Source organism: Amphibalanus amphitrite, unplaced genomic scaffold (assembly GCF_019059575.1).
Source record: "Amphibalanus amphitrite isolate SeventyFive unplaced genomic scaffold, NRLGWU_Aamphi_draft 000037F_arrow, whole genome shotgun sequence".
NCBI lineage: Eukaryota > Metazoa > Arthropoda > Thecostraca > Balanomorpha > Balanidae > Amphibalanus > Amphibalanus amphitrite.
In genome coordinates, this window is record NW_024881533.1 from 1,563,965 (window position 1) to 1,579,735 (window position 15,771).

At 43.7% G+C, this 15,771-nt stretch overlaps 1 protein-coding gene across 1 annotated transcript in view; it reads right to left on the reverse strand.

The window, feature by feature from the left end:
- Window positions 1-15,246, reverse strand: part of LOC122372922 (mucin-17-like) — a gene marked incomplete at its 5' end in the record, with an annotated part of 41,568 nt that extends 26,322 nt beyond the window's left edge. Inside the window, 7 exons of the mRNA XM_043350606.1 lie at window positions 6,988-7,100; window positions 7,371-7,461; window positions 7,894-8,007; window positions 8,693-8,874; window positions 12,938-13,082; window positions 14,370-14,426; window positions 15,104-15,246. Coding sequence (XP_043206541.1) covers window positions 6,988-7,100; window positions 7,371-7,461; window positions 7,894-8,007; window positions 8,693-8,874; window positions 12,938-13,082; window positions 14,370-14,426; window positions 15,104-15,246 — 845 coding nt within the window. The remainder of the gene's footprint in view (window positions 1-6,987; window positions 7,101-7,370; window positions 7,462-7,893; window positions 8,008-8,692; window positions 8,875-12,937; window positions 13,083-14,369; window positions 14,427-15,103) is intronic.
- Between the last annotated feature and the right edge of the window lie 525 nt (window positions 15,247-15,771).

Sequence of the window (15,771 nt, forward strand, 5' to 3'; positions counted from 1 at the left end):
GTGTGCTTGCTCTGGGGTTTTGTGGCTGCTCTAGGGTTGACGAAACGCGCGAAAACGCGCGTTTTCGCGTTTTCGCGTTAACGCGTTTTCGCATTAGCCACGAAAACGCGCGGCTAATGCGAGCCGACATACGCCGAATCGCGATTCCCGCCAAACATGGTCTCGGAAACTAGGTCACAGGTCCAAGGTCATTTGGGTCAGCGTCATGAAATTTTTAGGGTAGGTGTACAATTGATCAACCCTAGGGTACTGAAAGTTTCGTCACGATCGCCCGCTTTTTATGCGAATTATTCGCGAAAAACCGAGGGGGGTCCGTTCACCCCCCCCCCATACGGGCGAGGGTTAACCCGCGCCCCGTTGGGCTCTGCCGAGCAACGCGCCCCGTTGGGGGGGGGCCATTTTGGCCCCCCCCTAAGATCTCGAGAACCACGCAACCTAGCGACAAGCGGCAAACGGTGTTGGATAGCCCTATCTGGGAACTACCTTGTGACCCAATTTTATTGACCTAGGTCAAACCGATGACGTCACAGGTCAGGTCAAAGGTCCAATTTTCACCGTTTATAGGCATCTCAAGAAATGCGTTGTAAAATCGAGTAAAATGCATTTCATTGAAAATCATCGATGGGGAAATGTTCTTCAAACACATATTTTGCTATTTGAGGTCACTGATACCAGGTCAGGTCACAGAGGTCAGGTCACTGGGGGGTCACAATATGAAAGTGTCGTGTGATACATGTTTTATGGTCCATTTCACATGACAAATGCGATTATGTGGGTCAGGCAGCGTTTGGGGCCAGCCTAGGTCACGTTTTGGTCAAGGTCAGGTCAAGGTCAGGTCAAGATCAGGTCAAATTAGGTCAAATTTCAAAGTTGACATTTTTGCATAAAATGGGTATCGAATCAATGCAGCTCGTCACGGGGAGTTCAATGGTGGTCTTTGTTTTGCCGTACGTGGTCTAGAATCGCTAAAAATTGAGCTCAAAAATTTGACGTCATCATTTTTGAACAGTTTTTTTGCTATAACTTGGCCAAAAAACGAGATATCGATCTGAAATTTGGTATGTATATAGAAGGGCGCAGGGACTATCACATATATTCCGGTTTTTTCGAAATTCGGAAAAATTTTGGATTTTTTTTTAGTTTTTCTAAAAAAATCAATTTTTTGAATTTTTTGGGGTCAAAAACCCAAAATTTTGAAAATCCGAGATAGCAGTTTTGTAGCGCCGCTTTTTGTCTACTAGACCATATAAAGAACTTTAAAATTGCTTGATAACTGTAGATTTAGTGAGCGTTTCAAGATTGCATGTTTTTTGCTCATTTTTGCTCGAACATGACCTCAGTTTGACCTCAATAACTCCTGACCTAAGGTGACCTAAGACTTGAAATTTTGTGTGAAGGTGTCAAATTGATGCCCGGGAAGGTACTGAAAATTTGGCGGCGCTGCGCGCCGCCGTTTTCTTGCTATTCAAGAAAAACCACAGGGGGGGGGCCAAAATGGCCCCCCCAACGGGGCGAGGGTTAAGTGACCATCCCAAGTTAGATAGCCAAAGGTCCGCTAATGCATGTTATGGTAAGTTAGGTTCCATGTTAAGTCCCTGGCTTGTACTTACCGGTTCGGGCACTCAGAACATCGAGAAATGCTTTATTCGGAGAGATTTAATTTCAAAATTGCAGTTTTCAGATTCTAAGGGATTAATGCATTTGAATGCCCCCTTAGAATTTGTGACGTCAACGCCGATCTAGCGATTTACTAAAAACTTGGTAGGTAAAAGACAATTATTACTGTGGTTATATGTATATCCTGAAATGCGCGTATCGTTTGCCGCACTTTTAACCCGCGCCCCGCTGAGGGGGAGCAGAATTTGTCCCCCCCTCCCGCTTTTCGCCAATAACTTCTAAACGCGTTACGCCAGCAACGTCAAACTTTTAGTGCCTTATCATACATCAATTTAACACGTTCCCTGAAAATTTGAGCGAAATCTGTCGATTTTGTTTTAGAAAATGACGTTTAAGTGACATCAAGTCACGCCATTTTCGCCTCAAAAACGGTAAAACTTCAAATGCCGCTAACATCCTCATTTTGAAAGGAATCAAGACGTAATAGAAAAGTTTAAACGTGATTATACTTTGTCTATCAAATGACTTTCTTGGTTTTTTGAAACCTTGGACTTTGGCCCAATTTTTTTTTACTGACTTTTTTTTTAATAATTATAAAGTCCAAAATTTTGAATGTATCGAAAAAACCGGAATACATGTCAGAGAAGTCGTCTATGTGCACCTACATACCAATTTTTAAAAGAATCGGTTCAAAAATGTGGGAGTTATTCAAATTTTATGGCGTCACGACACATCAAGTTTTGGAGAAAAAAAAATTGGAAGATTTAGACCTCGTGCTTAAACAAAAATAGCACCATTCGATTTGCCGTGAAAAACTGCATCAGGTAGACACCTTTTTAGGTCTTAACAATCAACTTCAAAATTTGACCTCACTTGACCTGACCTTGACCTGACCTCTGACCTACTTAAGTAAAAGAAATTGTCTCTTAACCCGCGCATGACTGCCCCCTCCCATTTTTCGGCAATATCTTCTAAACCGTTTGACGGATCGATACGAAACTTGCAGTACCCTCAGCGGCATTGATTTGACACCTTGTGTTAACCCGCGCCCTGATGGGGGCCATTTTGGCCCCCTGTGGTTTTTCTTAAATAGCGAGAAAACGGCGGCGCGCAGCGCCGCCAAATTTTCGGTACCTTACCGGGCATCAATTTGACACCTTCAAACAAAATTTCAAGTCACAGGTCACCTCCGGTCAGGAGTTATTGAGGTCAAACTGAGGTCATGTTCGAGTAAAAATGAGCAAAATCATGACATCGTGAAACGCTCACCAATTCTACAGTTAACAAGCAATTTTAAAGTTCTTTATGTGGTTGTGTAGAGAAAAGACGGCGCTACAAAACTGCGATCTCGGATTTTCCAATTTTGGGATTTTAACCCCAAAAAATCAAAAAAATTGATTGTTTTAGAAAAACTCAAAAAATTTCCCAAAAAAATCGAATTTCGAAAAAAAACGGAATATATAAAATAGTCCCTTTGCTCTTCGATATACATACAAAATTTCAGATCGATACCTCTTTTTTTGGCCAAGTTATAGCGAAAAAACTGTTAAAAATTGATGACGTCAAATTTTTGAACTCACTTTTTAGCAATTCTAGACCACGTAGCGCAAAACAGAGACCACCATTCAACTCCCCGTGACGAGCTGCATCGAATCGATGCCCATTTTATGCAAAAATATCAACTTTGAAATTTGACCTAATTTGACCTGACCTTGACCTGACCTTGACCTGACCTTCACCAAAACATAATTTGAACTGACCCCAAGGGCTTCCTGTCCCACATAATCGCATTTGGCATATAAAATGGACCATAAAACATGCATCACATGATATTTTTAATTTGTGAACCTCAGTGACCTGACCTGGTATCAGTGACCTCAAATAGCAGAATATGTGTTTGACGAGCATTTCCCCATCGATGATTTTCAATGAAATGCATTTTACTCGATTTTACAACGTATTTCTTGAAATGCCTGTAAACGGTGAAAATTCGACCTTTGACCTGACCTGTGACGTCATCGGTTTGACCTAGGTCAATGAAATTCGGTCACAAGATAGTTCCCCGTTGGGGCTATCCAACGCCGTTTGCCGCTTGTCGCTATGTTGCGTGGTTCTCGAGATCTTAGGGGGGGGGGGCCAAAATGCCCTCCCCCCATCAGACCGCGTTGCTCGGCAGACCCCATCAGGGCGCGGGTTAAAATTTCGACTTTCTAGCTACCATAGTGTGGCCGGAAATGACGTCAGAGTGACATCATGTCGGCCGATTTAGATGCAGAATATTGAATCACGGCAAACGCTCTCAAGAGCTTAGTTTTAACCCGCGCCCCAGTGGCGGTCTCAGCCAACTTCGCCCTAGTGGGGGGGGGGGCATATGTTACCACCCACCTCTAACTCAAAAACTAAGAGGGCTAGAAAGACGCGGTAACAAGCAGTCGATAGCTCTCAATGCGTACGTTTGAAATTATTTCGGTCATTTTCACCTTAGAGCAATATTGGGGTCACCAGAGGTCATCAAAGGTCAAGATTTGCCAATTGTCATGTTATTTTTCAGAAAACATGCCGCTATCTCAGGAACTATGGTCGCTAGAAAAACACATTGAAAAGCAATCGATAGCTTTTGAACTCTTCTTTTGATAAGGTCATTATCAATATTGACCTCAGGTCAACGGTTTAGCCTCCAGAGGGCAAAAACTCCAAAAATAGCTGTTTTTACGAAAAGTGTTTTTCGACAATAACTTTCGACTACAAAAAGCCACGACATTTCTATTGCCAGAATCGTGCTCCCCTTGCTGAGACGCGTCGAATGAACTATAATTTGACCTTGAAAGGTCAACTTGAAAATTTGACCTCAGGTCAAGGTCATGATCTGACCGGAAAAGGTCATGCTGCTTATCAGTCGATTTGTAGCCTCAAATGACCTTGGATGACCTTTCTAGAGGCTATCAGCAAAAATGACACCTTGGTCATCACGAGTGGACTAAATCATTGTGATTCTGAAATATTTGGACTGTTCCTATGCGTACACACGGATCTAGAGGCATTTTCATTTTTCTCCATTGACTTGTAATGGAAAGGTCACGCCACTGACCTGACCTTAGGTCACGGATATAAAAAATCCGAGATATACAAATTGTAGGCGCTTATAACAGCATGCAATCCTCCAAGTTTAAAACCTTTCTGACAAACACTGCAGGCTGGACGGGATTGCAAACTTTTTTTAGGCATGGTCAGTTAACTTGACCTGGTGACCTGACCTGACATGACCTGGGGTCAAAAATTTCACACATTGTCCAAAATTGATGTACCAAAAGCTACCCCAAGCGGCGCGGCGCTACGCGCCGCGGTTTTTTATTCACACGCAAAAAACGCGACAGGGTGGAAACATATGCCCCCCCCCCCCCACTGGGGCGAAGGTTAAAGCTAGATCCAATTACTTTGCATCATTGGACTACACATAAACGTAGCTATCAAACTGCCATCTCGAATTTTCAAAATTGTGAACATTTTGAAAAATATGTTTTTATAATTACAAACAATGTATTTTTTATTCTTTCAAAAGTTTTCAATTTTTCGCAAAAACCGGAATGTATGTGATGGAACACACACTGATGAACTACTCTAGTAAGTTTTAGCCCAATACCTTCAAAAATAGCCAAGTTATTTGCATTATTGTCAAAATTTTACAAAAATATATTTTTCAAAACCATTTTTAGTACGTTTTTGACATCTTACAGCAATATAAATGGCAGCATCGTGTTCCCCAGCTCAAACTGCATCTGATAGGCACCTTTGTTGTTGAAAAATTTCATTTTCAAAATTTGATCTTTTCTGACCTGAAAGTGACCTGACCTCCGGTAAATTCATCTGAAAATGACCTCAAATGACACAGACGACATTGTTTTCGAAATCTACAAGTAAAATGGACCATGAAACATGTGTCACGTGACTGATACATGATAAACAATTTTCGTGACCTAAGATGACCTGGCCTTGACCTGAAAAAAAGAAATCGAAGTAAAAGTTCGGTACCCTCAGAGTATCTAAGGCATATATCAAGGAGTGTGTAAACAAAAAATGAGCCTGATCGGCCTTGTTAACGGTGGTCAGAGCCTATAATTGTGAACAAGCAAAAATGCCGATAATTTTTACTTTGACCTGACCTGTGACATCATTGGTGACCTCGAGGTCAATGAAAAAGATTTCGCTCGACAGTTTTCCAGGGCTATCAGACGCCGTTTGAATTTTAACGATCGGCCGGGTAGTTTCTGAGATAGGAGGGGCTCTGGAGAGCTCCCCCTCAGTCACTCGCGTTATGGAAAATACCCCAGTCATGCGCGGGTTAAGATCCGCCTTTGCTGTATTAGGTATAGCTATAAAGGAAAAATAGGCCAAAATGCACAAAAGATCACAGCACGGGGCAAGGATTCAAGGACACCAAATCACGCATTCCCATATTGACGCGGATATAACTGGAAACCATTTTTCCGGGTGGTTTTGTGTCAATAAGTGCCATAAACCATAAGTTCTGATGTGTACCTACTACTAAACTATAAGTTGTGATGTATGTAACATATACACTGAGTTTTGATGTGATGTCTGTAATTGCATAAGATCCCCAAAAAGGAATAAATGCCCAATATCCCAAGTGTTTTTCGAGGATTTCTGTGTTGATAAATTAAGATTGAGGTAAGATTTATGACCTCACCGGATCTCTGGAAGAGAAATAGGCTCAGCTCTATGATCCCAATGGATCTTTCGACAAACGAGAGACCTGAATATATGATTCCATCGGATCCGAAATTAATAGCCGTAGGATCAGACCCCATGAACCAATTTCTCGGATCTATGCACATGCTTGCTCAAAACTGGGCCCTGTTCATGAACCCCGGCGGTCGCTGCGGCCGCTGCGGTCGCTGCGGTCAGCCGGGTTGTTACGTCACGAAAAGGGGCGGGGCTCATGTAGTATGACGAATGTATGACGTCACTTTGCTGCGGCCGCTGCGATCTCTGCGGCCGCAATCCAGCGACCGCCGAGCCGCAAGAAAATTAATTGCTCTGAACTTGGCGCACTGAAGTCAAATAGGCGCAAGCCGTGTTGTCATGGAGACGATTTTGTAAACAAATTATCTAGCGGTGTGCGTCAGTTGTAAACAATTGTTGGAAACTATTTCGGCAGCAGGCGCTGTTCATGGAACGCTGCTGCGGCTGAGTGAGTGATGACGTTTCAAAAATGGGCGGGGCTTAGAACCTGCGGCCGGCCGCAGCGACCGCAGACTTCATGAACAGGGCCCTGATGTCAAGTCAATAGTGATTTTTCTAAATAGTGATCTCACCACAGCCGCGATTTCACCTGATGAATGATGACCCCACCTCAATAGTGAATGTGACGGTGGTGTCATAAGGCTGCAACATATCGCTGATTGGCTGAGTAAGGTTCAGCTCTGCAGTGGCCGGGTCCAACGAGAAGTACTTCTTATAGGTACCTGAAAGAGAAAGTGCACAACAATCAGCCAATGTCAAACAGTGCTCAAACATTGTCAGTAGCCACCGTCCACCTCAAATAGGCCGGCTGCAAATTCAGCACGCTACTTTATTGCTCCATCGCAGGTTATCAAATATTCAAGAGCAAAATTGTGTCCGATTTGTTAGATCACTTGAAATTTTTAGATGAACTCATACAAGCCGCCTCCCTTACGATGCTCCAAAAGTCTCAAAAGCTCGTCTTATTTCAAAGACATACGATATGGACCTACCTCCAGAGGAATCCATAATCAGAGTGTATGTTAAGTTTCCAGGAGCGTCGGGATCCGTGGCGCTTATGCTGACCCCCAACTGCCCAGGAGTCTGAAAATAATCGGACATGCAGGAAAAAAGGTAAGTTAGCTTGTGCGGCTCTTTGCTTCCTTCATATGACCGTTCACTAAGGCGCATCCTACAAATATAATTTCTGGCAGACAAAAGCACGTTAAACATTATAGTTACTTGAAGCATACATGCTCGAAGTAAACATTTATAAAAATGAATGAGCTGCACACACCGAAATTAAAAATGTAAAATTATCCTTTGTGCTTTACTGAGGTGCGGCATTTCTTTGTTTTCTTTTATAACACTCACCCATCCGATGTGATCTGCTGTTCAATATATACCTAATTAAAGAGGAAATCTACTAGGGCTATTGGACGTCTCACGTCGCCCATGTAGAGCATGCAGAGCCCGCTCTACCCCTTCGGGATAGGCTGGAGGTGGGGTCACATGGGCACCTCAGCCACCACTGACCTCTGGGTCATCCACGGTGGCGGTGTAGATGTCCTTATCGAACTTGGGCTGCTGCGTGTCCTCGTCTTTGACATTGACTGTGATCGTGACATCAGCTGACTTGCCTCCCGGGTCCTGGGGACAACGGTATTGCGGGCACACGCAGACAGAGTAGGAGCATCAAACCAGTTGGGCCTGGCGTGAAATGATTTTAAGAGAATACTCTACTTTTTATTTCGATATTTGAATTTCAGGTAAAATTTTGTAGCATGAGTTAAAAATAACCTTTCAGGTGCTGGCACGTCACAAAAAAGTAAATCCGAAATCTAAATGAAGTTTCAGGCACGGTCTTGCAGACAGTTCATAAGAAATGCATTTTTTCGGCCAAAAATGGCGTGTAGGGACGTCTCAAATGAGTCGTACCTCATTTTTTACTAATACAAGCACAATGTTCAAAAGACGTTATCTGATACAAAAAAAAAAAATTGCATGAAAAGCTGCAGTAAATTTTAGGGTGATTACGTGATAAGCTCTTGAGTTATCGCGAAAAGGCGGCAGGGGGAGCTCCCCCTCAGTCAATGGCGGGTTACGACTCTACATTGCTAGCAGGCAGCCATTCATGCATGCTGAATCGACAACGATAACTTTTTTTTTTAGAATTTTGCTCCCGACAGGCCGAGGCCCTGGTCGGGGTAGGGGGAAGTTACTAGCTGGCAATTAGCCAGATCTTCCGTTTTACGACAACGATAACAGCAGCACAATGATAACTGTTGACGGCACGTTCCGTTCTGTCTCCGCGGCTGCCGGCGTCCCTGTTCACCTTGGCGGTGACGGTCAGCTGGTACGTCTTGTTCTTCGAATAGTCCAGAGTCGCGGCCAGCTTCAGCTGGGTCGTGTACGTGGGCAGCACGTCGCCGGTCTTCACAGGCTCGGTCAGACTGAACGGGCTGTCCCCTTTGATCGCAAAGGTCAGTTCATAGTTTGTCGCGTCGGCATCAGCATCTGGAGATGAAGAGCAGTTTGTTGGCCCGTGCCTCGCGAGGAACTTTAGACTCGGCCTGTCCTGCACGGTTCGTCGGAAGGTCATCTCAGGCTCAAAAGAAACGATATATACCATTCGAAAGCTGACGGTGAGCTGAATCCAAAAGTGTAACTTTTATCAAAATCGATCGATGGCCTGTTTTGAAAATTGCGTTTTTGTAAAAACTTTATAATATTTTATTCAACGGGCTGTCCCGGACATACTTGAAAACATAAACATGTATTTTTTTAGTTCCAGTGAAAGCTGAACGCCAAAAGAACAATATTTAGCGAAGCAATATTTCCAAACATTAATATGTGTCTCTCACAGCCGACAATAAGGCGCAATCACACAGCTCAGTGTCACGATGGACCAAAGTCAGCCACACAGAAGCGTGAAATGACCCTTATCGACTAGCAGACCCGGCGCTCTCGGGCCGCCTGACCGGCCACGGAAAGAACGTTCGGCTCTCGTTCTACTAAACAAATGTCATTGTCAGTTTAACTGTCCACATCGCTATTACAGTTATTCAGGATACCTGTGAAGAAAATTCATTGTTCTGTCATCTTCACATCATGCATGAATTTGCATTTGTTCATGTCTACTTTGCTCAATTGAGCTTGGTATCATGCCCATATTAGGAAAATTGGCCGCGCTGAAATGTCAGAGGTTGCACCGGCCTCAGCTCGGGTGGAGTGGGGGTAGCGCCCGGTGGGGCGGGGTAACCTTTGACCGGTCGCGCGGCCGAGCAGCTGTCACCAGTACAGCCTCTGACAGTGAAACCCCGCTCACTTCCCCTGCGCTGGCACTGAGCGCAGCTGGAGGGAACAAAACATGTATAAGAAAAATTGTTTAGTAGAACGAGAGCCGAACGTTCTTTCCGTGGCCGGTCAGGCGGGCCGAGAGCGCCGGGTCTGCGAGTCGATAAGGGTCATTTCACGCTTCTGTGTGGCTGAATTTGGTCCATCGTGACACTGAGCTGTGTGATTGCGCCTTATTGTCGGCTGTGGGAGACGCATATTAATGTTAGGAAATATTGCTTCGCTAAACATTGTTCTTTTGGCGTTCAGCTTTCACTGTAACTCGAAAAAACATGTTTATTTTTTCAAGAATGCCCGGGACAGCCCGTCGATTACAAAATTAATAAGTTTTTCCAAAAACGCAATTTTCAAAAAAAGGCCATCGATCGATTTTGATAAAAGTTACACTTTTGGATTCAGCTCACCGTCAGCTTTCGAATGGTATATACCGTTTCTTTTGAGCCTGAGATGACCTTCCGACGAACCGTGCCTGTCTTAACCCGCGAGTTGATGGGGGGGGCGTTAAACGCCCCCATTTTTTTCGCCGGGCCATAGCATAAAAACAGCGCGCCGCAGGCGCGCCAAATTTTGAGTACCTGTAGGGAATTGATTGAAGTGTATTGTGACAAAGTTTCAAAAAAATCGGTCGGAAAATATTTGAGATATCGAGGTCTTAGTGACGTCATGATTTCTGAGTTTTCGACCAAAAACGGCATATGTTCAAAAAATCATATAAAATCACAGAATAGACATACAGACATGCCGTAAACGCTATTAGACTGCCAATACCATGAACGATCAAATGGTTATCTTCGATTATTGATTATCGTTTCGCATTTTCCAAAATCTTGAACTGAATCTTGGCAATTTCTCGTGACTACTTCACGACCATGATACATGTATTTCTTAAATTGAGCTTTTTGAGCCAAACACGTACACATATGATAAAATGAATGTCACCATCGTGTTCTATAGGGGAAGGAGGGTGAATTGCGCCACCTTAACGAAAAACTCTATTTGTAAGAAAACCGCTGGAAATATAAGCATGCACTGGTAACCATTTCAAAGAGGAACTCGTTGGCTACGATTTAAGAGCCTCCCGATCAATTGAGGATGTTTTGTTTGCTTCTGACAGCTGCTTTTTCAGAAACATGCAAAAGGGCGCATTTGCCAACAACTGCTGTAAATTGCGCCAGGGGGATGGCGCAATTAGAACCCAATTGCGCCCTATACTTTAACATGGCTAAGTGAATGAGACGGAATGCATACACCCCGGGCAGTCTAATGTCATTGCGGCTTACTTAAACATTTATAATGTTATTCAGGCTGGATAAATAATAAATGTAGATATAAATCGCGATGTTTTTTGGCCAGGTAGATAACTTTATATGTGTCCGTACGCTTGTAAAAGTGCAACGAAAACGTTTACTGTAACTGACTAGATATATGTGAACGTATGCGCCTATACAATTATATTTTCAATCGTTTCTCGCAAAATTAATAATTTTTATCGTTTTGAAAACTTAATGACATCAGTTTTTAGTTTTTTATCATAGCTGTCACTTCTCACGCCTGAGTCCATGTTAAAAATGTCGTATTTTGTCCATTACACCACAAGCCGTAGCCTAAATGGCAGCTGCATTATAAGTTCGACGAGAGAAATAATTTGCGGACTGACGACAGCGGGCTGCTCCCTTGCCTGACCTTAAACTCCTGCTTTATTGCAATCAGTTAATGATGCATTCATACTGTCGTGATACAATGACTACACCATTATTCTATTTGCGCCCCCGTGGCGCAATTGCCATGGGCGCAATTAAAAATGAGGTACTTTTTAATAAAAGCGTAGAAGTTGTCATAAAGATGTTGAAGGATGTTTACTGTTTCAGTGAAATACAATGAAAAAAGGGGGTTTCTTTCTAAATATCACTCTGAAAATCACACAAATATCGCAAATTTTTATAGCCAACGGTTCAAAATACTGCAAAATAGTTAAGAAAACGCCATAACATCTTTGAAGGCGTAATGAGGCTTGCTAATTGGCTTCATCAGAGAGTTTGGGCCATAAAATGATCTATCCAGTGGTGAAAATAATGTTTTCGAACACAAAAATCTAATCATGCCATTGAATCCGTGGGAATGTTGGTGGGCGCAATTGGTTAGGAGGGCGCAATACACCCACTTTCCCCTACGCCCCAAATTACCCATAAAACATGTGTCACAGGCTGCAAATATCAGTTTTGATTTTCGGGGATATGTGCCTACCCGGTTGACCTGACCTTGACCCTGACCTATGCTTGACTGACCCCTACATGGAGCTGACTAGTGGTGTCAGTTTCAGAAAATGTATGTCCAATGTCCGTCCAATTTCCAATGCTTACGTCGATTGTCCGTCCAAAAATGTCCAAGCCAGCCATTTGTCCAAAGATGTCCGAAACCTACGCAATAGTTTACACTCAACACTGTTATTTAATTGTTTTAATGTACTATTACCAGCTTTAATGTGTTAATCATCTCAAAAGCTGAGCTTTCTATTCGCCAATCAGTGTTAAACACGATTGCTTTATAAGAATGCTGAGGTGTAGCAAGTGATTGTTCAAAGTTGTCCAACGCCTGCCGTCATTGTCCAACCGAATTCCGAATTGGACATTGGACCAAATCGGAATTCCGAAGATTCAAGTTCCGATTGACACCACTAGAGCTGAGGCTGACACTCTTGTAGGCCTTATATGATGGATTGTGCACCGTTTTGACAGAGTTTATGACGAGAGGCGCCCATTGCGAAGTCCTGAAGTCCATGCTACTGAAAGCCCGATTTCAGGTGTTTGACCTGACCTTGACCCGACCTGTGACCTCAAAATTCAACTTAAAGGACTCATCTGAAGCGTCTCGTCGCGTTCTTTCGTTTGCCGCCTCGTGCGTTTCGCTGCGCCTATTGGTTCTGCGCCTATTGGTGGCTGGGGGCGTTTAACGCCTCCCCCCCCCCCCCCAGCAAACGGTGGGTGGCGAAATACCCCAGCAACTGCCGGGTTAAATTTCGACTAGATATTTAGGCCAAAACATTGTTCCTTGACATTTTGTCAGAGCAGATCGCCCAGCCATTTGCTTAGGCCTATCAAGCTTCCTGCAACAATTTCGAATGTTGCCATAAATGCAGAATGGCGAAATCTCTCGTCCCCCCGTATCCTGGGGCCCTCCGTTGGTCTGAATAGAACACCAAATAGGTACAGAAACATCCACTTACCTGAGGCGGAAATGATCAGGTCGGGCACGACGATGCCGGTGGGGAACGTTTCCGACACGTCCACACTGCGGGAGAAGTCGCCGCCGAACTTCGGGCTGGCCGTGTTCCGGTCCTGCACTAGCAGTATAAATTGGAACTCACCATTCTGCAACGAAACGGCCCGCTCACCAACGATAGGCACTGCACCCGGACAAAGCAGTCAACTGACAGCTCACGCACCAACAATGTGACCCGACTTTATCCTGTCCTCGAGTCAAGATTACGCTCGTAACATTTGCCATTTTTGGTAGCTTGAAATGAAGAGTAGGTTCCTAGCTACTGGAGATATAGAACCAAGGCAAAAATCAATAGCAAATACCAATGCGATATTTGCTCGATGATAATACTTCGAATTTCACCGATGTCAGTGAGAGAAAATGTAGCAAATAGAGCTCACATGACCAAACAGTGCAAAGATACGATGTTGATAGTTGATGATGCTACCACATGCTACATGCTACGTGTAACGTGATGCTACCGTAGAAGTAGGCATTATTTACTGTTATTGTTAACCAGTCAAGCGGCAACAATAAAGAAGGTTACGATATTCCAAGTTATTCACTTGAACTTACCATGACCTCGCCATAATACCTAATTCAATAGGAAAATATAGAAACAGCTTATTTTGCGCTGGAAACATATCATATACTACATGTCTGTCATCGTCCTATTTACATATTCAGTTGAAAACGTAATTTTCTTGCAGGACCTGATGCTTAGCTTTGAATTAACCTCACACTAGCTTAACCTTACGCTTACGTCGCTGAAGTAACTTGGGTTCATGGGAGTGTTTCTTTGAATCAAGAGCGGAAAACATAAGCTCAAAATGAGTTGCCGAATTGAATTGCATGCAGCATGACTTACCTCGAGAAGCATCCTGACCTCCTCGGCATTGACCTGAACTTGACCTGAGGTCTACAGTACCTACACCCAAGTTAACCTAACAAAAGAGATACTATTTGACACAGCTGGATGGATCAAACGTGATGATACTTCTATCATTACTTTGCGGCCATTTTTGCTCAAGTCTTTAACAAAAAGGGTCCCGACAGCTTGGCCTCGCTCTCTGACCCGAAATCAGAGTTCACCGGTTAACCAGAAACCTTAAATACTGAGCGTCATGTGCGTCATGTGCTCTCTGACCCGAAATCAGAGATCACCGGTTAACCGGAAACCTTAAATACTGAGCGTCATGTGCCGCTTATTGTAACGGCACACATGCTTATTCCTGCATGCAAAGCTCTATACTTTATGTACATATATCAAGTAGAGGTGAAGCGGCAAAGGAGTCGTTCTTGCCCACGCCCCCCTTCCCGGCCTCGAAGAGGGGGGGGAGTATTAAATACATGATATGTACGGAGGGGGCTTTACAAAAACCAACATCAGTACTTACGTCCCCTCCGCATATCATGTGGCAGGTGCCGGTCAGCTGAGCAAGTGTCGGGTAACCCTGGAACGCAGCAGTCGCTCGGCGTTACAATCACCAACCGATGGAATTATCGGAATGTAACAATTATCGCCTCAATATGCTAGCACACGGCAAAAGAAAGAACACTGGCGGATCCAAGAGGGTATTTTGGGCATAAGCCACTCCCATTGCGTCCAAAATTGACAAAGTTTTGTCGTTTTTCTCGCATAGAATGACAACTTCCCAGTTTCTATCAGAAACACACTTTATAATGCATTACTTTATAATGCACTGCAGAGCATAAGGAAGCAAACTCCGAGTTTTTATTTGGAGAACATTTTGGCATAATTACGCCAATAGTCAATACCACCTGCGTCCATTATCACCTTTTTCGATCCGCCAATGAACCAAAGAGCTAGTCCATTACGAATGAAACGAAGCGTTTCTGTAAAGGTATGAGCGATGAGCAGCATGATGGCAAAACATTTGCATTAAGTAACAAAATTACTTAATTACTAATGGGCCGCACGATATTGTCAAAGATGTACCTACTACCTATCACGTATCTTGGTACATCAGAGGGAGAATTACTACTAGTCTACAATATGCAATTTTTGCACTCCATACACTCTGTCAGCCCCATCGTCATCGTCACTGAAAAGGTACAAAAAAATCGTATACGATTTAACAAATAAATATGATGATATTCTCAATCTCACCTTCTGATTGTAGTCTCGGACACCAGACAGAGACGGCAGAGCCGTGAACTCGATCGCCTGGGCAGTCGAATTATAAGTAACTTCCACATACTGACTGGCATCAATTGTGTCAACGGTGTCGACATACGGAGCCCAGCTGACGTCTGAGAACATCAAACAGAAGCACACGCTAGTCGGTCAGTCTCAGTCTCAGTGTCTGCATGAGACCGTCAGTACACCAATCAGTCTCAGTGTATGAGTCCCTCAGTCTCAGTTTAAAGAGTCCGACATTCTACATAATAATCAGTGTAACAGTCAGTCAGACCAATCAGCCTCAGTCTCAATGCAGCAGTCCGTTAGTTTCAGTTTCGGTGCAAGAGTCTCATTGTACACTACATACTCGTACAGCCATAGACCACTATACAGGGTGTCCCAAAAGTTTTTAAACACTTCAACTTCCAATAAAATCTAAATAAGTGTACTGAGGCCGTTTATTTACACCTCACAAGAACCGCCGTTCAATTTAGCATACAATCAAATACAAAAGGACATGTTTTCTCAAAGAACACTGGAGCCAATTACAGGGGTGGAGATCTGTCAAAATTTCAGGGGGGTCCAGGCCGGGCAGATGGAGGCGGGCTGGATGCAGTACCATTGACTTACATAGCAGTAATTCGTTTTCAGGGGGG